Source organism: Podarcis bocagei (genome assembly GCF_964188305.1).
Source record: "Podarcis bocagei genome assembly, chromosome: 8".
In the NCBI taxonomy this organism is placed as follows: Eukaryota; Metazoa; Chordata; class Lepidosauria; order Squamata; family Lacertidae; genus Podarcis; species Podarcis bocagei.
In genome coordinates this window covers 91916023-91939437 of record NC_138133.1, presented here as the reverse complement: position 1 = coordinate 91939437, position 23415 = coordinate 91916023, and the positions used below count along the sequence as shown (strand labels likewise).

The window sequence follows — 23415 nt, the reverse complement described above, 5'->3', positions numbered from 1 at the left end:
TGTCCTGGGAGCCAATGTAGGTCTTTCAAGACCGGTGTTATATGACCTCGGCGGCCGCTCCCAGTCCCCAGTCTAGCTGCTGCATTCTGGATTACCGTATTTTGCGCCCCATAGGACGCACCGACCCATAAGGCGCACCTAGTTTTTTTTGGGGGGGATAAAGCAAAATATTTTTATTTCCCCCCCAGGCGCAGGGCTGGGGCAGGGGAAGCCCGAGCTTCCCCCGACCCCAGCCCCCAGAACAGGCTGCTCTGCGCAAGCCGTGGGAGCCCATATGTCAGGAGTGCTCTGATGGTGTTTCCTGCTTGGCAGGGGGTTGGACTCGATGGCCCTTGTGGTCTCTTCCAACTCTATGATTCTATGATTCTATGATTCTATGATTCTATGATTCTATACCCGAAGCCCCGGCGCGCACCAACCCCTCTCGCTCTCCAGGCTTCAGCAAAAGCCTGCCTTCGCCCCATAGGACGCACACACATTTCCCCTTCATTTTTGGAGGGGGGAAAGTGCATCCTATAGGGCGAAAAATACGGTAATTGCAGTTTCCGGGTCACCTTCAAAGGTAGCCCTGCATAGAGCACATTGCAGTACAGTGGTACAGTGGTGCCTCGCAAGATGAAAAGAATCTGTTCTGTGATTCTCTTCGTCTAGCGGTTTTTTCGTCTTGCGAAGCAAGCCCATTGACGGATTAGCGGATTAGCGCTATTAGCGGCTTTTGGCGGCTAATCTGCTGATCGGATCAGCTGATAAGCGGCTTAGCGGCTTAGAAAAAGGGGGGGAGGGGAAAAAACCAGCAGGAACTCGCAATACATTGTCGTCTTGCGAAGCAAGCCCATAGGAAATTCGTTTTGCGAAGCACTTCCAAAACGGAAAACTCTTTCGTCTTGCGAGTTTTCCGTCTTGCGAGGCATTCGTCTTGCGGGGCACCACTATACCTCGGGTTACATACGCTTCAGGTTACAGACTCCACTAACCCAGAAATAGTACCTCGGGTTAAAACTTTGCTTCAGGATGAGAACAGAAATCGTGCTGCGGCAGCAGGAGGCCCCATTAGCTAAAGTGGTGCTTCAGGTTAAGAACAGACCTCCGGAACGAATTAAGTTCTTAACCCGAGGTACCACTGTAGTCCAAGCGGGAGATAACTAGAGTAAGAGCTGTTTGTCGAAAAGGTGGTGGCCTCTCCTTCCTTGGAGGTTTTTAAGCAGCGGTTGGACGACCATCTGCCACAGATGCTTGAGCTGAGATCCCTGCATTGCAGGGGGTCAGACTAGATGACCCCTGGGGTCCCTACAAGTCGGTGGGTCTATTCTCTGCTTCTCTGCAGGGCAGAATACCTAAGGAGCCAAATGTCCCCAGCTCCTCTGCATCAAATTGCAGAGCTGCCTCCCTGGCTCTTCCAGAGCAGGTGGGCCTAACTCAGCTGTTACAGCGCCACACCTTTCGGACTACAACTCCCATCAGCCCCTGCGGCGCGAGGTGGGCCTGACAGGAGTCGCTGGTTGGGGTCCTCACGACGCCGGAGGACTACAACTCCCGCTTTCCCTGGCCGTTGGCCACCCCGGCGGAGGCTTCTGGGAAAGCGAGTCCAACGTCGCTGGGGCGAGTTGGTCTTTTGTGCTGCCCTAGCGGCGCGTAGCCCCGCCCCCCGCGAGGGGCGATTGGCTGCTTCGGAGGGGCGTTCCCGGAGCCTTGTCCCGTCTCTGAGGTGAGCCGGCACGGGATTGGTCGGGAGAGGCTGCCCGTCTCGTCGCCCGCCTACGTCGCGCCATTGACGGGCGGCGGGTCGCGACGCCCCGTGGCTCTGATTGGCCGGGCGTGCGGGCGAGGGGGCGGGCGGAGGAGCCGGGCGGGGGGAAGAAGGAGCGGAGCGGCCCGAGCAAGATGGCGGCGTCTGAGGCGGCCGAGGCGGGCCTGGGGACGGCGGGCTGAGCCAGAGCGCCATGTCGGGGCCAGACGAGCGCGAGCCCGGCGGCGGGGTGGCGGCGGCCGGCGTGGTGGCGGCGGGCGCCGGGGGTCCTCTGGCGCTGGGGGAGGCGGCGGGGCCTGGCCCGGGGGGCGCCGAGGAGCCGGGGCCGCCGCTCGGGGCTGGGGGGGCGGGCGCGGGGGGAGGCGGCGGCGGCGGCCTTGTCCGGCAGCCCGAGCCCGGCGGCGACCGCGACTCCGACGCGCCGCCCAAGAAGCGACTGAAGCTGCCGGGCGGAGCCGAGGGAGGCGGCGGCGGCGTCAAGCTGGAGGAGCGCCTCTACTCGGTCCTCTGCTGCACCGTGTGCCTCGACCTGCCCAAGGCCTCCGTCTACCAGGTGCGACCCGAGTCCTCCTCCTACACGTGTACACGGATACACGCGTGTACGGGCCCCCTTCCTACGTGCCGGGCTCCCCTCCCTCCGCAATGGAGGCGTTCGCAGGCCCGCACGGGGCTTGCATCCCGCTGAACCTTTTGCCCCGGGGCGGGAAGGGCTACCAGGGGTGCAGGTGTTCGTGTGAACGCGAAGGTAAGCGGGAATGCAGAGGAACGCAGGCAGCGGCGACCTTGTCGTGAGCCAAGCCCATACCTGGCTCAGTAGGGTCTCCACCCGTTTCTCCCAACCTCGGGGCCCCGGGGGTTGTTGGGCTACAGCTCCCTAGCCAGCAGGACCCGGGGTCGGGGATGATGGGATATGTAGTCCAACAGCTGCCGGGGACCCGAGGTTGGGAAACGCATGGCAGGCAGCAAGGACTCTCTTCCAGCCTTACCTGCAGTTGCCATGGGGATTTGAACCCGCGACCTTTTGCATGCCTGCTCTTGCAAGGCATGGGCTGCCGAGCTTTGGCCCGTGTCAGTTGTGACTCCTGAGCCGCCCATCTCATTTCGCTCATTTCAAACTTGTAGTCTCCGCTGCCCTTGGGTTGGGTTAGGAGCTTTTCAAAATGAGGGGAGAAATGCAAGGAAATGCTTGAAATAGGGGAGGGGGAGAGAAAACCACAAAAAATGATGTTATATCCATGCTTTCTAAGGATCATCACTTAATAATGTGGCTGGGCTGTCTCCTAAGTTAAGTTTAAGCTGATTATTCTTGCCTGACTGGTAAAATAGTGGTGTGGATCAGTCCCCTTCTCTTCCTCCCCCCCGCCCCTCCTTCAGTGTATATTCTGGGCGGAATAGCCAATATGGCAGGTAAGTACAGAAGTAGGGAGGCAGTAACCACTTGAATCTGAGAGATGTGCTTGTCGTGTGTTTTCTTGCATTGTTCTTCCCACCGTCTTGCATAGAGTGAGTGTCCATCAGATAACGTACATACATTTCCCCCTTCCTATTATGCTGTATTTCTGTAAGCCATGCTGGAGGAATCCCTAAAATGGAAACAATTATCTAGTTCCACAAATCAGACACGCCCACCTTGTTTTGCTTTGTCTGAGGTCTCCATTTATCCAGCGTTTGGGCAGGGTCACCTCATACCTCTTCCTGTGTGCTGCTTGCTCCTGACTCATTAATTTAGCCTCTTGGGTGGCAGGTTTAGCTGCTGATCTTTCAACCTGTGGTATAACTTGTTCTGCTCATAATTGCTGCTCTGAGCTTCCCTTCCCCCTGTGTTTTGGAGGAAGGGTGGGATGTAAGCACAGTGGTACCTCGGGTTACAGACGCTTCAGGTTACAGACTCCGCTGACCCAGAAATAGTACCTCGGGTTAAGAACTTTGCTTCAGGATGAGAACAGAAATTGTGTGGTGGTGGCGCAGCGGGAGGCCCCATTAGCTAAAGTGGTACCTCAGGTTAAGAACAGTTTCAGGTTAAGAACGGACCTCCAGAACGAATTAAGCCGAGTTCTTAAGCCGAGGTACCACTGTAGTAAACTAGGAGTGAGAGTTGTTGGGATGTAAATGGTGAACTAGGAGTGAACCATGGTACAACTCAACTCATCTACAGGTTCAAGAAACCACCATCTCCTGACTCTGTTTTATGGTAATGTTCAAAGTGCTGGATAGGACTTCTCAGTGTGTTGATTCTTCTTGTTGCCACTGGCTCTGCAAGTCTCATCTGCTGTGATTCCTTAAGATACTTTGCTTGCATATGATGAGAATTCCTCTCTGCTATCTTTATACCTAGTGAATGTGTGCATGAGTATTGGAAGGAGAGCAGCCTGATAGCTATAAAAGAGAGGCAGAATCTTTCTTCTCTCTGGCGACCACTCGTAGCTGAGTAAGATTGTTTTCCATAAACACGGTTTTAATGAGTCCGTAAGTGACTGTGGATGCCAATTCTGGATCCACACCTCCTTCCACAGTGGGGACATTGGTTTCCAGACAGGAGTTGATCACGGTGTGGATTTGCCAAGCGTGCCTTCTTCTTAGCACGTTTCTCCCTTGCATCCTGAGTTCAAGTGTTTTCAAAGCCCATGACACCTTTGGCAAAGGCTGTTCTCCAACTGGAGCGCTCGCAGGCAAGTTTTTCCCAATTGTTGGTGTTTATACTACATTTTTCTAGATTTGCTTTGACAGCCTTTAAACCTCTTTTGTTGACCACCAGCATTACGCTTTCCATTTTTAAGTTTGGAATAGAGTAGTTGCTTTGGAAGACAATAATCAGGCATCCACACAACATGACCATTCCAACGAAGTTGATGTTTGAAGAATCGTCACTTCAACACTGGTGATCTTTGCTTCTTCCAGTACACTGGCATTAGTTCGCCTGTCTTCCCAAGTGATGTGTAAATTTTTTTGGAGACACTGTTGATGGAAACTTTCGAGGAGTTGGAGATGGCGTTTATAAGTGGTCCATGTTTCACAAGCATACAGTAAGGTTGGTGGTGATCCAGCCAGTGAATAAGAGAGGCAGTAGAGACACATTAAGGGACTGTGGTGAGAAGATTGGGAAAGGTTCAGAGAGCCTCATTTAGCCTACAGGTTGAATGAATATTACAGGGCCTGGGTTCCTACTTTCCTATGAGAAAGATCTGCTTGTCTTTCTCTACAGAATTAGAGATACTTACTATCTTCACTTTTAAAACAGTGGCTTGCTTCTTCTCTCCTCTCCTCTTCCTTTCTACCTACTTCCAAAGATATGCCAGACTAAGTCCCCACCTCCTGTACCTAAATGAGAACACCCAGACTATAACTTCCAAGTAGTTCCTCCCTCCTTACAAATGCACAAAACTTTCAGAATTAGCTGCAGGGTGCTAAAATCATCTCAACAAAATTAAGCGTTGGCACTTATTTTCAAAGAAGTTATGGGATGTTGTTGAGAGTTGTATGGACATTGTTAAAAGTCCCAGATCTTCTTGCTGGGGAGGAAGTCTGGTGTGTTGTTTTGGCTGACAGATGTGCCTTGCTGTTCTGACCAAGAGAATGCTCTGGGCTTCCTGAGCTCCATGCATAAATTCAGGTACTGCTACCAGATGATGCTTTTTGCCTCTCTGTTTTGGTAATGAAGAGCTCTGCAGTGTCCACCAAAGCTTGGAGAAACCCTCTCCCCTCTTTCCAAGAAACTGTTTTGCAAAGTTGTTCCCTTAAGTGCTTGTTTAGCGCCTTCATTATCAGAACCTGCTTCCCTCCATTTTTGTGCTCCATTTAATTCCTGCAAACATTTTAGGGTAAAGAAGCCACAGAGGACTCTTCAGGCAATCTGTGCAAACAAATCAACAATCAAATGGACATGTCCAGTTGTGCCTCTGTTGTTGGCTGTTCAGCTGCATGAAAGCCTCCTGTTCTCTCCCCTGCCTCCCCCCCCCCCACAATGTTTGCACTTAATTGGTGCAGAACAAGGACTCGCACTAAAAGAAGCCAAGTGTGAACCAGAAGCATGGAACATGTGACTTGCAGCATGTGACTTGGCTTAGTTAAGTCCCTAAATGCAAAGGTCATCGCCTTGGTGATGTTACACTTTGGTGGTGGCACCCTAATAATATCCGCACAGTGTTCGCTGCCTCACTGTAGAATAAAGAGATGTCAGATGTGCCATCTCCATAATTCCTTGCTGAAAAACAGGGCAGGAATTGCATTTCGCTTTTGGAAGAGCAAGATTAGTGTTAGCATAACCAGTTTGAAAACAAGCTCAAGATCCCAGGGAAGAAAAGCAGCATTGTTGGTTGCAGCGCAATGAGGAGAAGCACACAGGCAATTAAACTCTGGCAGTGACAATAATGGAAGCATTTTGTGTTAATACAGTATCTGTGTCTGGAGTCCAGTGGTTGTTGCAATCATATGAGGCTCCATGATAATTGAGAAGCTTCAGCCGATACAGAATGCAGTTGCTCGTCTCAGATACTGAGAGATGTGCATATAGTCAGCCTGTTCTGCATCAGTTGTAACTGGTTGTCAGTTTGTTTCTGGACTCAGTTCAAGGTGCTGGTCTTGATCTTGAAAATCCGTGACCTTCAAAGGCTGTCTCTCCCCACATGACACATGCACAGACACCCCTGCTAGGTGAGATCTAATAAACACTCTGCTTGCCATCCCAGCTCTGTTAAGTCAGGAGAATGATGACTAAAAGCTGAATCTTAAAGTTTATGATCATGGTGCCAAAGTTGTGGCACTTTCAAAGCCGATCTACCAGCTGTCTTCTTGGAAGGACAGAGGCCGGGAGCCAGTCTGTCCAATGTACCATCATCCACCTGCTAAAGTTAACTGGCCTTCCTTTCTAAGGTTGTCTATCACCAACCGCTGTGTGGGAAGGATTATGACTTATGTCTTGAATTTTTAGTCATTTTTTTGTTTGTTTGTTTATGCATTTAGGTGTTGTTTGTAAGCCACCTTCAAATATCCTGAAAGGCAGGACACAAATAATTATAATAAATTATGGAAAAGTTCCAGGACCCGCTGACCTATTATTCCTGATTTATGATGTCCATCTTTTATGGTTTTTTGTTAGTTCTGGTGGTTCTTTTTCAATTATTTGATGTTTACAACTTTAGTAAAGGCTTTGTGTAAATATTTTATCTAAACTAAGAATAATTGCCTCGTTTTGCCATTCTGTGGTTTGAGCCTCAGAACTAAGTGTCATAGATCTGTAAATAGTTGTTTCCACTCTTTTCCATGCAACATTTTCCATACAGTTGGGGAAGCAAGTAAAAGCTGGTGTTCTCTTGCACACTGGGGGGGATTGTAACCTAAGCAGCGAAGGATGGCGGCTGGTACCGAGGAAGGCGTTTAAGAAAGCCTACTACTTGTGTTAAAGGTTACAAAAGGAAGCAGCGTTCCCGGAAAGGTCAGTTCAAAGTTGTCTGTGGCTGCTCCAAGCCCAGGAATGTATTCTTGCAGCTTCATTTGAGAAGACTGGGGATGAGCCATAGCTCAGTGGTAACAGTTCACGCAAAAGGTCCGAAACCCCTGGAGTCTTGTCTACTTCACAGTATAGACCCAGGACCCATCTTTATTCCAACCATACATTTAGGGAAGTCTCTCTTTAACTGCTTGTTTACCATATATTTACAGTATCTGCTGCTATTGCTGTTGTGTGTTCCCACCTTAGAAGTCTCAATGCAGCAGTGGGGCGTCCTTACCCACCAGTTGACGACCAGTGCCCAGATTGTTGAGCCATCAGAGCTGAGGAGAGGAAGAGGGTTTTACTGCTAAGCTCCTTCCCATGCAAATTGTGCAACATAGTTCAAAAGAAGCAGCTTAGAAACAGGAAGGGGCTATGCCCTGAGAGTGTAAACAGATTTGTTGCAGGATACAGCCCTGGCTGGTAGGTAGCCTTGAATGCTTTGAGTGTTCAGGAAAACTTGTCCTTCCCGAAGAGCCTCAGTGTCAGAAAGAATTGTGTAATAAGTGCCATTTATATAACTCATACTATGATGTGCAAATGCTTTGGAAGATTGTTTTGTATTCACAGCAGTCCTGAGAGCTAGGTGGTTGCAAATAGAAATACAGTATGCAGATAATGGCATATTTTGCAGGCAGCAGAACTGAGGCTGAGAGACTTGCCTATTATAGTCCAGTGTATCTGTTGATTCTTTCACTGAATAGGGCTTTGAGCCCCTGCCTAAATGCTGCAGGAGCCTACAGATGTTGTCTAGACTCAGAAAAAGAGTGGAGAGGTTTTCTGAGTGCCTCCAGCTTAGGAAATGGCAGAAGCACTTCTACTGAGTTATTCCCTCCCCCAACTCAGGGTTTGCTACAGTAGTAAGCATAGGCCTTGGCACCTGTGTGGGCTTGTTGAGAGGTTAGTTTGTCAGGACTTGGCGTTTCATGATCATATGGCATTCATCATTTTTCTCTCAAATGTTTCTAGGAATTCTGCCTGTCTGCCGCAGCTCTTGTGCTCTGCTCTGCTGCCAGGTAGATGGATTCAGGGTTTAGACTGAACTTCCAGGAGGTGACTGAAAGGTCTCCCAGGCTGCCGGAAGCATCTGTAACCTTGCATGAGTGTCTGAAGGGAATATGTCTTGATAGATGAATGTAGTCAGCCTCTCCTTAACTTGACATGTTACTTTGATCAGTGCAGTTCTTGGCATGATGTAGCTATCCTTCTTTGCTTGGAGTGTGTGTGTTTTATGCCCCATTTCCCTGTCCCAGTTTGTTGTACACCCAGGTCTTCCAGCTGCCACAATCTCTTTCTAGGCCCACGTGCAGTTGATTAGTAAATGAAGAGGAGCAGCTAAAGGCAAGGGGCTCTCAGACAGATTTATTTAAGCTACTTGCCTCCCTCCCCTTTCTCCAAGTAGCCTACAGCTGGCATTTTAGACACTCTATGTGGTGGGTTGGGCCAAGGGATAGTGACTTGTTAAAATCATCTGAGTGAGGTTTGAACCCGGGGTTTCCGCATTGAAACCCCTGAACTGCACCTGGGTGGCCTAAACAGGGCTATTGTGTGCCCCTGTTTTCCCCCAGCCATACTGTGATGTCAGATCCTGCCTGGCTCTGTTAGTGACGCTGTCCCTGGTGACTTCATCCTGTTGAGAGGTTGTGCGCCTCTGCAGTATACATGACCTTCTTTACTCTGTCATTAGTAGCTGTTGCCCCAGAAACCCCATACCTGTTGTCTGATGATTGCCTAGATTAAGGTTACCAGATTTTTTTCAGTGAATCTGGGGACACTTTTCAACTCCAATGGACTGATTTGTAAATCCGGGGACTGTCCCCAGGAAACGGGGACATCTGGTAACCTTAGCCTAGATGCCTCTTTGAGAATCCTTGGGTGAATGACATCATGCCCACCCTGCTAACTTAATGTAGTATACTGAATGAGGGTCAGTAAACGGGAGACTCAGTCCACACTGTAGCCCAGCAACATCTGGAGGCCGATGGGGTCATTAGCCAACCCTGCTCTAAAGAATTAGGTTTGTAGTTTGGGGGTGCTCTTGGACCTAGTACAGTGGTACCTTGGATTACATACGCTTCAGGTTACAGACTCCGCTAACCCAGAAATAATACCTCGGGTTAAGAACTTTGCTTCAGGATGAAAACAGAAATCGTGCTCAGGCAGTGGGAGGCCCCATTAGCTAAAGTGGTGCTTCAGGTTAAGAACAGTTTCAGGTTAAGAACGGACCTCCAGAATGAATTAAGTACGTAACGAGAGGTACCACTGTACTGTTGCTGGATACATAAGTGGCCTTCTCTCATCGTCTTAGGGCTGTGGTTGATAGATCAGCTTGATAGAAACGGCATTGCCACCATTACCCACATTCTGTCATCACCGTTTTGGAATACTGCAGTGCCTCATGCGTGCGGCTGCCTTTAAAAAACCCTCCAGATGTTTCAGTTGGTTCAAAATAGGCATCATGATGGTTAATATTATGCTCTGTCATCTGCATTGGCTGCCCATTCCTCGACCCATTTCATAATGCTGGTATTAAAGTCAAAAACAGGTTGTGGCCAAGGAGTGCCAGGCTCCGCCCATATATGCCCACGTGTACCATAATATCGTCTTCTGAGGCCCTTTCTTAATTTCCCCAAGCTTTTTAGTCCGTCAGTTTTAAAAATGGGTTGCCTTTTAAAAAAAAGATCTTTGCAATACTGTTGGTTTTGCTTTGGCTTTATTCTATGGCTGTTTTCACATGGTTTTATCCTTGTATTTTATGGTTCTAAACTGGGTGGCTAACCCATGACCCTTGATATATTGGTGGACTATCATTCCCATCATCCCTGATCATTGACCATGCTGATGGAAGCTGTAGACTGACAGCATTTGGGGCCACTGTTTAACTGGGAGGGCTCCCAGTACATTTCCGAGCACAATTCAAAGTGTTGGTGTTGACCTTTAAAGCCCTAAACGGCCTCGGCCCAGTATACCTGAAGGAGCGTCTCCACCCCCATCGTTCTGCCCGGATGCTGAGGTCCAGCGCCAAGGGCCTTCTGGCGGTTCCCTCATTGCAAGAAGCAAAGCTACAGGGAACCAGGCAGAGGGCCTTCTCGCTAGTGGCACCTGCCGTATGGAACGCCCTCCCACCAGATGTCAAAGAGATAAACAACTACTTGACATTCAGAAGACATCTTAAGGCAGCCCTGTTCAGGGAAGATTTTAATGTATGACATATTAGTGTATTTTTGGTCCCTGTGGAAGCTGCCCAGAGTGGCTGGGAAAACCCAGCCAGATGGGCGGGGTACAAATAATAAATTATTATTATTATTAACCTGTTTCGTGAACCACCCAGAGAGTGCCTGCTATTTGGCAATGTAGAAATGGAGTTAGCAAATACATAAAGGCTTTGTTTACAGGTCACTTGTGAAATATTTGCTACACCAGTGTTCCTGTTTAAGGCAGAGTGTGTGGTGATATGTATTTTTGGTGCCAAGGAGGATTTTGACTTATTGCTCTAGTTTCTCTCTCTTTGATGAATTCCTGGCCAATACAGTCAGGGGAATTCATATTGCTCTTTAAATTGAGCGGAACGTGGTTTTGTGAATATTCAGCCCCTCTGCACAGAGTTATTTATTTGTATTTGTCCTGCAGGTGTTGTGCCTTCATTTTACTTCAGCCTACAGACCACTTGGTTTGGAGCTACTGCTTTGGGATGTTTTCTGTTATGATGTTACCTACTTAGGAGAAATGGCTCCTTGCACAGGAGGCAGGTGGGGCCCTCCATTCCTAACAGGAAAAGAAATATCAAGTTTCTGTTCTGGGAGTTGTAGAACATTAGGGAGACAATGATGGAGAGCTAACTGAATCTAGAGCCCATTTGAGGTTCCCTTTATGGTGGTGGCAAAAAGATATATATCTTTTCTGTCGCGAGTATATTAGTGGAATCTCATCCAGCAGAGCTGTTGCGTGGTGCCTTCAGGGTTAGCAGTGACCGTAGGCAGGCAGAGTTTACAATGCTTTCATGGTCTAAGCTATTTATTTTCTATCTGTGCTTGAAGAAGAGACCTGTAAATTGACCAGCAACGATACTGAGCCAGAGGGAGATGCCTGCTGAAGTTGCTCAGACTAAAGCAGTGTTTTTCAGTGTTGAGTCCCCAAATGTCAGTCTACAACTTGCATTATCCCCAGGCAGCTTCACCATTAGTCAGGGATGAGGGCAGTTGTAGACTTAACAATGCCTTAGAGGTTTTCTTACAATCAAGTGGTGTATATAAATTCCAAGAGTAAGAAATATATCCCAAGGGAGGGGGTATGGCTGAGGAAAATGCAGAGTTCAGGTATGTTTGCTTTTTATTTAATTTTTTTTTTAGTAATGTAAAAGACATCACACACACCAGATATCTCTCCACAAGTGCCAGCAGACATCGATGAGTCTGAAGGAAGGCAGGCTAAAGGAATCCAAGATAGAAGCAGTTGGCCGGATGCTGAATAATTTTGGTCTCTTCCGTCCAGCATTCGTATATAACTGCACTTGCACTTAGCCTTGTATGTGACTTATGAGACAGACTGGTGAAAGAGGCAGTGAAATGATGATCTATGGCCTTTCATCCCCCCCCCCCCACTCTTTATTGGCTGAGATTTACAGGTAGCCGTAATTCCGGCATTTGGACTCCACCATCCTAGCTTGTAGGTGCTGTTACTGACATCCACTTCCTGTGTTGATGCTAAAGTATAATTGCTGTGTTTTTCTCTAATTAGGGTTATGTGGTGTTTTGGGTGAGAATAAACGGGAAAAACCAGGCTCTTGTTTCCCGAGCCACCTGCCACCTCCTCCTCATGAGGACTTGGAAAGACAGGTCTGTTAAATGCAGGGCACAATTGTGCTTCCAAGCCCAAAGCCTTGTTTATTAAAAGCCCCATAAGGGGATGATTCAGTGATGTTCTTTTGGTTGTTATCCTTCACCTGGTTTTGCGTTAGGGCAGAAAAGTAATAGTGATGTTTGTGCATTAGCCTTGCTGTGATATGAAAATAGCATAAAATAGTGACTGAGTAAAAGGAGCTCCTTGGAAGAAAAGATTGTATATCAGTCTGGCACATTAAATAGATTATTGCCTAGACTCACAGTAGTGGTTTGCAAACCTGCCCTCAAATTCTGAGTAGTGGGATTTTATCCATCCATTTATCCTCATCAGGCTCAGATTGGAAACTGCTAAATATGTATGTAGTAAGCAATAGATGGGAGTGACAGCCTATTCTAGAATTGTCTGAACCTCTTGTAGGTAGGTATCTTACAGCACAGTGCTGTTCACATTCACTCAGAAATAAGTCTCTCGGTGTTCACTGGGGTTTCATCCTAAAGAAGTGTGTCTTTGGATTGCAGCTGAAGTGCAGGGTGGTCTATGCAGATCACTTTTCTTCTTTGAGGATGGTCTGTATCTGAATGAATGGGAGGATAAGCACACTTGAGATGGGACTCTTTAAGTTGGCAAGAAATTAAGGAAGGTGGATAAAAGAGGCACCTCTGTTATCGAATGTTCTGCACTTGACTAGATGACTCCCAGCTGTATGTTTGGTGACTTTAATTAAACTGTACCTGTTGAGACTGATTGCATGAGGACAGCAGGCTTGCCTAGCCTGAATGTATTTGGCCGATTTGAAGGCACAACTATTTTTGGACAGTGCTGTACAGTCTTTCTCACCTCATTTGCAGCTTACAAAATCACCTTCAGGTCCCTGAGTTGTGTGGTGGGCTAAGAACATGGTCCTCTGCGTGTTTGAAAGGAATGCTTCTCAGGTTCTTGCTCTGGAACACTTAATGATTTGACCTCCTTGAGCTTGCAGAGTGGCTGGGTCTGAAGCAAGTCTGCTGGCCTTGGGCCATGATTGCTTACATAGAGAGGAGAACTGTATTCTAAGTCACTTCCGTCCCTGCTCTTTTTCTCACTAGAGGTGAGGAATGCAATGAAGGGGCTTCTTGAGCAAATAATTTTTTTTTAAGTGTAGAGAATTGAATTTTTTTTGAATGGGGAACTGTTTAGAAGCGGAGAAGAAGAAGAGTTTGGATTTGATATCCCGCTTTATCACTACCCTAGGGAGTCTCTAAGTGGCTAACAATCTCCTTTCACTTCCTCTCCCACAACAAACACTCTGTGAGGTGAGTGAGGCTGAGAGACTTCAGAGAAGTGTGACTGGCCCAAGGTCACCCAGCAGCTGCATGTGGAGGAGCAGGGAAGCGAACCCGGTTCACCAGATTACGAGTCCACTGCTCTTAACCACTACACCACACTGTGAAGTTTTTAATGTTTAATGCTGTATTGTGTTTTTAATATTCGATTGGGAGCCGCCCAGAGTGGCTGAGGAAACCCAGCCAGCTGGGCGGGATATAAATAATAAATTATTAGTAGTAGTATTAGTAGCATTAGTATGTAAGCAAGGAAGAATGGAAGTATAAATGACATAAGCTACGTAGAACTCAAGCATGACACAGGGATTGAGTGAATCTTCTGCATTTCTAGAAAGCATCTGAAGTTCTGGTTTTCCTTTTTCTCGCAGTGTACAAACGGTCACTTAATGTGTGCTGGGTGCTTCATCCACCTGCTGGCAGATGCCCGGCTGAAAGAGGAGCAAGCCACTTGCCCAAATTGTCGCTGCGAGATCAGCAAGAGCCTCTGCTGCCGAAATCTTGCCGTAGAGAAAGCAGTGAGCGAGCTGCCGTCGGAGTGTGGCTTCTGCATGCGTCAGTTTCCTCGCTCTCTTTTGGAGAGGCATCAGAAAGAAGAATGCCAGGACAGGTAAAGGGTTCTTCTTGCCATTTAGCAAAGAGTTGCTGTTGAATCCAAGGCAGTTTGCTATGATGTTATGGGATGGGCAGGAATGGTGCCGACAGGAAAAAGGGGCACTCCCTCTAGTCGTCAGTGAAGTTGGGGTTCTGTGCTTAATATGTATTGTACAAATCTTTTGCAGGAACACTCTTGATGTGTGTGTGTGTGTGTGCGCTACCCATCTTATGGTTCCATAGAAAACTGTAGGGTAGTGATGAAGATGATGATGATGAGCATTTATGTCGCTTACTACATAAAATGCCTCAAAGCTTTTGCATTTATAACTTATAATGCATGCAGAATACAAAAAAATGAAATAAGATCGAAAAGATTAAAGAACATTAAAGATTAAAAGTGTTCATACTTCAGTAACACCAAAAGGATGACTTTTACCTTGCCCAACTGTAAGATGAAAGCCAATACAAGGTTTAGGGTATCATCGTACCAGAGGGCCCCAATTAAAAGCCAAATGCCAGGGTAAATAGGCATGTCTTTGTTCATGACGGTTTCTCCAGTTTTGAAATGGTCCCACAGGTACAAAAAGGTTGGCAGCCCATGATTTAGGGTGCCAGAGCAGCCTTGCCTTGGCCATGGGGGCAAGAGGAATGGTAATGTAATGAGATGACTTAAAATGTCTGGTCTTGTTCTTCAGTGATGAAACATTTTATTTGTGTCCTATCGACAAGCCCCATCCTGGCGATGAAGGCACAGCTTTTCTGTACTGACACCTGTTGTTAACATCTGTGCTGGGAAGCTGTGGTCAGTGCAGCAGTCCTGGGGGAGAGAAAGGGGGGAGAGAAAGGGGTCCGGTAGTTTATGAATCTTTCATATCAAGGGTTGGAATTCCAGGGTCCTTTTCTTTGTGTGTCACTTTTTGGGACTGATTTTTGCCCCGAGCATTGCTGCGCAGTGTGCCACCCCACCTCCATCCGCCCTGGCATCCTACTCGAAACAGCTGCTCATTTGAGTTTTGCCCTCCTTTCTGCCTGCAGAGTTACTCGGTGCAAGTACAAGCGGATTGGGTGCCCCTGGCAAGGCCCTTTCCACGAGCTGACCGTACACGAGGCGGAGTGCACACACCCAACAAAGACGGGGAATGAGCTGATGGAGATTCTGGATGAAATGGACCAAACGCATAAAAAGGAGATGCAGCTGTACAACAGCATATTTGGCTTGCTCAGCTTTGAGAAGATTGGCTATACAGGTAATTGCTGGGATTTGATCAGGCTGTAGATGAAAAGAGCTTTTGTGATTGATGCTGGGTTGCTTATTCCTTGCTTTTTTCCCCCTTGGTGCATTAGTGCCGTTTGTCTATTGATAGTCGTGTTTCTCTTATGCAACATTTATTAATTTGTTTTCATTAAATAAACATGCAGCAACTGTTCCTCTAGATCAGAAGAGCGAGACTTTCCTGATCAGACAGGGCTACAGCACAAAATGTCTGCCCCAGGAAACCTCCTTGTCCACTTGAGAGTTCAGGTTTAAGGGTGAACCTCTGTGTGTGTGTGTGTGTGTGTGTGAGAGAGAGAGAGAGAGAGAGAAATGTTTTACATGATGCTGAGGGCCTGGGAAGAAAAGGGGCCGTGTGTGTGTGTGTGTGTGTGTGTGTGTCACAAGCTGCACAGTCTGTGCACAGCTTCTGGTCCCTGAGCCACGCACTCAGAGGCCATCTTCTTGAGCAGAACTGACTGCTTCTTTGGCATTCTTCTTTGCTGATTATTCCACTGTGCAGCATTGATGTCGCGTGGAAGAAGGACCTTTCATAGCTCCAGGTAAGGCGTTGTAGTTGCATTTGTGGGGCTGATGAGCCAGGTCTCAGACTAAGGCCTAAAACCAGTGTTGGTTCTGCTGATTTGTATGGGGTTGGGGACAGTGGGCGGGGGGACGGGGACGGGACAGTGTTTTAATATTGATTGCCCTTTGTCAGTCATCCAGTTTGGTTGGGAATTTGGTGGATTAATATCCATGTTACTTAGGTTGTAAACTCTACATGAAATTTATTCTTTGCGAAATGAAGTATTATTGCACCTTCCAGCTTAAGTTTTGATTACTATTCAGAGAGTTGGTTGTTCATGTGGTTGCTATACATATTTTGAAAACTTTGGGAGTTTTCCATCCAACCCCTTTTCCAAAGAGGTTGAATCATTGTCATCCTTTCCTGATGTGGAGCCATTTCCTGATTTTCTTGACCTAGCAGCAAAGTGTTTTCCCTCTTAAGTGGGGGAACCATAAAGGTAAATCTTCAAGGTTAGGGAGGAAGCTGTCATTTTATCCTGATAGAACTAAACTGCTTTTCCAGGTAAGCCTCTGACTCCGTTGGTATGACTCCTGAAGTAGGCTTGGCAACATGTTCAGCATAATGTGTGGAAAAATCACTGTTTATTGATTGGGGGTGGGAAAATAGATACTGAAACCTCCTTTGTTTTGCTGTAAATGTTCACCTTTCCTGCAGAGAGGACCTGAATGAGTTTACCCTGTTGTCTCCAGTCCTGAGAAGTAGTGGATTTTCTCTGTTGCCCCAGGAAGTGCTGCAACCTGCAAAGAGGATTTTGCTTGTCTTGGCTAAGTTAGAAAAGGTGCTTGGAGCTTGAAAAAGCAAAGCGACAATAAGAGTCCTGGTGAACTTGGGATGTGGAGCAAGGTGGCCAGATGCCTCCCTCCTGAGAAGTTCCTTGTTGTCCGGGCAAAGCAGCCGGAATTGGGGGTGGCAAACAGTTCAGTTGGACACCCTGGTGGTGCCAGATCTGAGAACCTCAAGGAAACGGCTCTACTGAAGAGCTAGGCAGTGCCCGCATGGCAGTGCTGAGGGCAAGGGTGGTGGGTTCAGCCTGCACAGGTTGAGAGCTGGCTGCTGAGGGTAGCGCTCACCTGCCCAGTGTCCTTGAACGCTGCGCAGCCTCTGCCCATGAGAGAAGAGGGGTGGAGATCTTCCTCTGCTTTAGAAAAGAGGCGGCCTCTGTCCAGAGAGGCTGTCACTGCTTGACACGGAGAGATCAAAAGTGCTGAGTCGGGCTGATTGTGTGGCTTGAATAACTCCATCACCTCCTTTGTCCAGGTGTTGCTGCCGTTCCCCGGAAACACTGAAGAATGCAAAAATGTACACAGAGGTTCCCTGTCCCTGAGTTTCTGTGAGATTCCATGGGTTTTGTACACCAAAGACTTTTAAAACACTGAGCCAACAATCTTGATATACTTGAACAAAACACAGCACTTCGTTGCACTGTGGACTCTGCTGGAGAAGGGTTTTAAGAGACTGACACTGGACTTGTGCTAAATTGGATAGAGCTTTCAATGATTCAGTGTACTGTTCTCTGTCTTTCATGTATCTAACCCCAGGATTTTCTGCACTGTGTGAAAACCTGAAGGCTTTCTTCTTCACCCATCCCACTCCCTGTTTCTTGGTTTGCATTGTGGTGATACGTAACTGTGCCATCTGCAGATCTGTATTGTTAATGCCAATATAATAAAGGTGCTGTGTTACATGAACTGCATTGTCTGACTTGGTTTTTATGCACCCGTATGTTGTTATGGACACTCATAACGAATCTGGAACCAGCGGCCTTTCCCCTACAATTCTGAATGGCGCATGAGTTGGTTTCACTGCCTGTCAGTGGCCCAAGAATTCTTAAGCGGGTACTTGAAGAGGACTCCAGTGTGGTGCTGTAAAGGGTCTGGCCTTAGACCTAAAGTCTGAATTTTAGAGCTGTGATGTGATTGTGCCCCACAAGCTGCTGCTGGTGGCCTCTTGAGGAAATGCTCCTTATTCAGTGGGGCAGCATCGTGCAAAGAATGGAGGGCAAGACCAGAAGACTTGAAGATGCTTCGGTGATAGCACCTTCCGTGTCCTGCGATAAACGAACGTGGAGCAGAAATCCTCTTGCTTCCAGACGCCTCCCATCCTGGAGTGGTGATTTTTGGATTGGTTACTCCTGACGCTCCCACAGGGTTCCTTCAGGCAGTGTGGCTCCAGGCAGACAGCTTTGTAGTAACAGTGGTTGCATTGTTCACAGTTGAGCTTCCCTGCCAATTCTCTCCCTCCCTGCTCCCCCCCCCCCCAAACTTAAGCAATGATGAAACTGTGTAGTGGTTTTTAAGTGTTAAAATGCATTGATGTTTTATCTCATTTTCTCCTCTTCCCTACTCCCCTTCCCTCCAAGAAGCCAAGTTGCTTCTCCCCCTAACTAGCTCTGAATGGCTACTCTCACCCTTGTTGTCTCCTTACGTCCTGGCAAAGAAGGCCCCTCACAGTAGCTACAGGTAACTTGAGCTTTGTTTTTTTCTGCTGCCAACTTCTCTGGTTTAACTGTGTGTCTCCTTTCTTCCACACACCCCCAATCCCCTTCTTCTCGCTCTCTTGCAGAGGTTCAGTTCCGTCCTTACCGAACAGATGACTTCATCACCCGCCTCTACTACGAGACTCCGCGGTTCACGGTGCTGAACCAGACCTGGGTATTGAAGGCTCGAGTTAACGACTCGGAACGAAACCCTAACTTGTCGTGCAAGCGGACTCTCTCCTTCCAGCTCATTCTCAAGAGCAAGATCAACTCCCCCATGGAGTGCTCGTTCCTGCTGCTCAAAGGACCTTACGATGACGTGAAAATCAACCCTGTGATCTATCACTTTGTCTTTACCAACGAGAACAACGAAACGGACTACGTGCCGCTCCCCATCATAGACTCTGTGGAATGTAACAAATTGCTGGCAGCCAAGAACATCAACCTGCGTCTCTTTATATTCCAGATACAGAAGTAAGCGTAAAGCAAAGCTTGGCTTTTCCAGGAGTGACCGAGAGAGAGAATGAGAGGGCGAGAGAGAAAGCGTGCACCACTGAACCAGAGTTACCTCGAACGGCTGCCTCGACCCCTTTATGATTCCACAGTTATTTGATTATTTTAAAGAGAACATTTTGCATGTGTGGTATACAACAGCTTTGAGCGGCCGCTGCCTTCCTCGTCTCTCTCTCCATCTCTGCCAGGAATAGGCGACTGGGGAACCGACTCGGTGCAGGGTACTGACGAGGCTTGAGAGCGTCAAGCTGGCAACCACCAATCAATACATTGTGAAAAGGCTGCATCTGTGTCATGATTGTGTGTGATCTCCACAATGTAGTGTCAGGGCGGTTGGGTGGCGGTGTTAAGGTCCTTCACTGTGTCCTTCTGACCTGGTGGGGAGACATTCTGGCTTGAATAATAGTAGCAAGAATTGGGTAGAATCTGGAAGTGGTGGGTTCTGTCTTTGATTTACTGGAATAAAACAAATGGGAGATTCTCAGATAACCAAGTCATCTTCAGAGACCCCTGCCCTACCCAGGCAAGGGGCTTTTTGCCAGGCTCCTTCTAACTGAGCTAAAATGCCACATTCTGTAGAGTTCTGTAGAGAGGGGAGATAATAGCGTACTGGGTGCTTTGTGGCATGAATCAGTAGTGGGCTCACCAATCTTCCATTTGTGTATCAGTAGTTCAGATCACCCCCCCCCCCAGCTTTTTCCATACGGTTCAGCTGCTGGCTGGTGAAGAAGCGTTTGAAATGAAGTCAGGATTAATAGAAGGTTAATGATGACAAATGGAAAAGTTGCTTGCTCTTCCTTTCTGGCAGGAAGTAGCATCCTCAACGTGGCTTGAATTGCACTTCACGAGGAGAGAATCCAGAGAGGTCCCGGCGTTGCCCTGTTCCTTCTGTTCCACCCCAGTCCCCCCACCATCAGGCTTGAGATCTTGACAGACTAGATAGGAACCTACATAGAACTGACCCAAATCAGTGCAGACTTCTCGGAATGCAGGGTGATTTATTCTGTCTGTTTTGGGAACTTTCCCAATACTTTGAAAAAAAATCTTTCTTTCTTTCTTGTGCAAATGAGTTAACAGGCTCTTCTAGTAATTATGCAATTTTACAATGTGATTTTATGTATGTAATATATATATATATATAGATATATGGATGAGGATAGCGTGGCCGTTCACCAAATTTCAACGAGATCTACAGGGATATTTTGCTTGATGCTCTTAAACATATTTTTAACTGGGGTGGGAGGAATTGGTGGTGGATAAAGACTGTATCATGAGGAACTAATAGGTTACATTGCACATCCAAGATGCTTTTCTTCCCTCTCCTTTTGACTCCTTCCCCCTCATCCTCATGCCATTTTTTTATTTAAAGGAAGCTACTTTTGGTGGCAATGTATGCTTTATATGGACTAATTGGATCAGGTATGTTTTTTAAAACGTGAGAATTTGCTGCAGGTGCTGTCCTCCTTGGGACTTATTGCTGTTAAAAGGGTAGCAAAGCAGTCCCCGTCCCCGTCCCCCCCCCCCAGTTTTAAGGTCCTCCTTTCTCCCTCCAGCCTCCTGGTCATAGTGGTGGCAGGTGGTAGTCAAAGAAGCGTTTTTAGAAATGTGGGGAGTTAGTCTGCGATGTCCCAGGAGTAGGCTGGTCTGTTGTCACTGTGACCCACCAAGCTATGCGCGGCCCACCAGCTGCACACTGTGCCATGCCAGGTATGTGGACACCCGTCTTGTGTTTGTCCTGGCAGGGCAGCAAAAGCTCCTGGTGACTGCCTGGGCCACATTCATTTTAGCAGGCCACATGCTCTTGGGAGTCCCAGAGTAGGAGAATGTCATAGCATGTGTTTAGAAAAAGTAAAGTGCCCAAGGATAACGAGAGCTGAAGGTTGGCAAGCTGTTTAGCAGGATGTTCCAGCTGATGGCATGTTAAACTGTTCAGCAAAGGAGTTGCCCCATATTATATTAGTCCTGTCTGATGGGAATGCGAAGGCAGAACTTCTTTCCTGAACAGCATGGTGGGTGGGATACATGGAATATCTGAAACAGTTGTGAGCTTCAGAGGAAGAGCTTTTCAGACATGCATACAGCTGTGGCTTGTTTGTTCGTTTTAGCTGGTGATTAGGAATTATTGACCAACTAGGCAGGGTTTTGTTTTTGTTTTACCAGTTGAGGGTTGCCAAAGCCAAAATTATGTCTCTCTTGCCCTAAGGTGTTTTAATTGCAAGGACTCTGAACCAGGAACTAATTCTTAAGATCTTCACAAAGCAGGCTGCATGCTAAAGGCAACTTCTTGTAATGGGCGCTTTTGAGAATTGGCAGCCTGGAAGATCAGCCTTTGAAATGGTCTGTGAAGGGCTGCACACTTGCTCAAAACACTTGGAACAAGAATGCCCATTAGATGCCTGTGTGTGCATGCAACTGTCTTCCTTGTATTTGGGAATGCAAACCAGCACTGAGCACTTTCTCAGGTATTCGGAACGAAGAGGCTGTTTCTGGGCTCAAGTGCAGAACATGTGGATTGAGGAAGCTTGCAGCTTGTCCTGGGAACTAAAGCTCATGGATCCTTTTATTGTGGAGCAGATTTCAAGACTGCAGCCTCTAAATAATAGCCAGAATTTGCACATCACTTAATCCTTAAACTGGAGCAGGTCTAGACTTGAAATAGTTCTTCCCTACTTTACTCATGTACTGTGGTTGCTCTGGAAATAAATGCACACACCAAAAGTTTTACTTGTAAAAGGAGCTTATGTATACACTAATGCAGAAGTTAGAAATCTGCTCGTCATGCTTCCAGGGACTGGCTTCAGCATTAACCTTAACTTATGAGTAGAAGTGATATACTAGGTAACTGCAGAAGAAGGAATGCTTTCAAAGGGCCTGCCTTTCCTGCAGCCCGTCTCTGGAAGGTCATAGGAAAGCTCAGACCTCGTCCTCATGTAGATTGAAAAGGCAACATCAATTCCCACAGGCTAGCAATGGGGGGGGGGGGGAGTGCTGATAATGCCTATGTCCAGAGCTTCCCAGACGCTGATGTTTGGCATGTGGTCATGTAACTTGGATGCAAGAGCACCTTTGGGAGTAGCTCTAACTGGTTGGATGTTGGAAGAGCTAACATGGTAGTTAGGAGGAAGGTGTTCTTAGCAGGACTTCAGACCCCTCTCGTAAGAAACGGAACACAATCCTGGGGATGGGAAGGGAAGGAAGATGAGATTGTGAGCCATCTTGTCCAATAGGCAGTGCTGTACCTCCCTCCCAAGAGAGGGAAGTTTCTGGAAGAATACCAGTGGAAAGGGGGGTTTGCTTGGCATCCCACTTGGGTGTGGGAAGCGAAATGGGCTTGATCCTTGAGATTCAGAACATGGCAAACCGAGTGGAGCCTCTTCCACTCCCTCCCTTTGGATCCTACCAGAGAACACCTGTCCATATTTTCAGAATGCACTTGAGAGTTGAGGATTGGGCAGTCCTCCCATAGGATGGTATTCAAATTTGTTTTATTTGGAGCAGACCTGATTAAATTAATGGGTCTAACCTAGTTATGTTCTTTAATTTCAGTGGGTCTCTTCTAAAACTTAGTTGAATGCTTCCCATGGAGTATTCCATGTGTGGACTTTTTCTCCTGGGTCATCTGTATGTCTCCTGTTGCTGCTTTTTTTTTTTTTAAAAAAAAGAGACCTTTTGCTCTAGTTAGGACTAGAGGAGACAGAGTTGGCTACTGACGACTGGAGCGGAGGTCTAGAGGAATTTGTGATGTAGTAACTTTGAATGAAGTGCAGTTGAATTGTGCTGCAAACAAGCTGTAGCCTGGTGGTTGTACCTCTCGGCTCCTTTCCAGAGTTGGGGTATCTTGAGTGTGAGTTCTCCCATCCAGACGCTTCAATACATTTGGCACCTACCTCCTAAAAAGAGACCAGCTGCCACATTCTTCCTTACCCAGCAGGTTCCTCTGCTAAGACAGTTAGTGGCTGATCATCTCAGTCTAGCCAGTGACAAAGAGCTAACTTGGAAGTTACCCATTGGGAGCGGTTCATGGGTAGACCTCATTTCCCTTTATCCTGTATAATTGAAGGTAGTTCTTCCCCCTCCCAACGGTTATTGCAAGAATCTATTATCTATTGCCAAGCTTCTGACTTCTCTAGTATTTCTGGGAGGGAGGGGGCAATGTGTCGGAACAGCAGTGGACAGAAGGGACCCTCCTAGTTTCTTGAGAAGCTGTTGTTTAGGCATGATCGCATCATGGCAGTGGTTAATTCTCCCTGAGAGCCAAGTGAGGGATGGAAGTGGCTGCAGAGCTCTCCCTCCCCTGAAATGAAGAGAGCAACTGTGGCCACTCCAAGAGTCTGTATGTAGTGAAGGACAAGCACTTTGAAAGTGGAAGATGAGCAAGTCTTCCCAGGGCTTGATATGAGAAGCATGCTAAGACTTTCTGATCTGCTGGGAACCATTTGTGTGATTGGGGTCCTCCTTGGGGATACCTCTCTGCCAGGCTTGCCACTGCCAGCATTTTTGCTTCCCTGCTTTCATTCTCATCCTCCCTGCCTCACCACCACCACCACCACCTCCTCCTCCTCCTCCTGGGTTGCCCTGTCCTCACTACGGGA

The 23415-nt window shown here is 47.5% G+C and overlaps 1 protein-coding gene across 1 annotated transcript; it reads left to right on the top strand.

The window, feature by feature from the left end:
• Positions 1 to 1925: 1925 nt before the first annotated feature.
• On the top strand, positions 1926 to 22470 carry ZFTRAF1 (zinc finger TRAF-type containing 1). Its single transcript, XM_081204887.1, has 4 exons — positions 1926 to 2300; positions 13768 to 14006; positions 15029 to 15240; positions 18397 to 22470. The coding sequence occupies exons 1-4, from the start codon at positions 1941 to 1943 to the stop codon at positions 18786 to 18788; spliced, it is 1203 nt and encodes a 400-aa protein (XP_081061013.1). The 5' UTR covers positions 1926 to 1940; the 3' UTR covers positions 18789 to 22470.
• Positions 22471 to 23415: the final 945 nt, after the last annotated feature.

Bases quoted from the DNA above. Each gene is read 5' to 3' on its own strand.
- ZFTRAF1 (XM_081204887.1), top strand. From the start codon at position 1,941: ATGTCGGGGCCAGACGAGCGCGAGCCCGGCGGCGGGGTGGCGGCGGCC. The intron at 14,007-15,028 runs GTAAAGGGTTCT...TTCTGCCTGCAG, and splicing joins AAAGAAGAATGCCAGGACAG to AGTTACTCGGTGCAAGTACA. The intron at 15,241-18,396 runs GTAATTGCTGGG...GCTCTCTTGCAG, and splicing joins TGAGAAGATTGGCTATACAG to AGGTTCAGTTCCGTCCTTAC.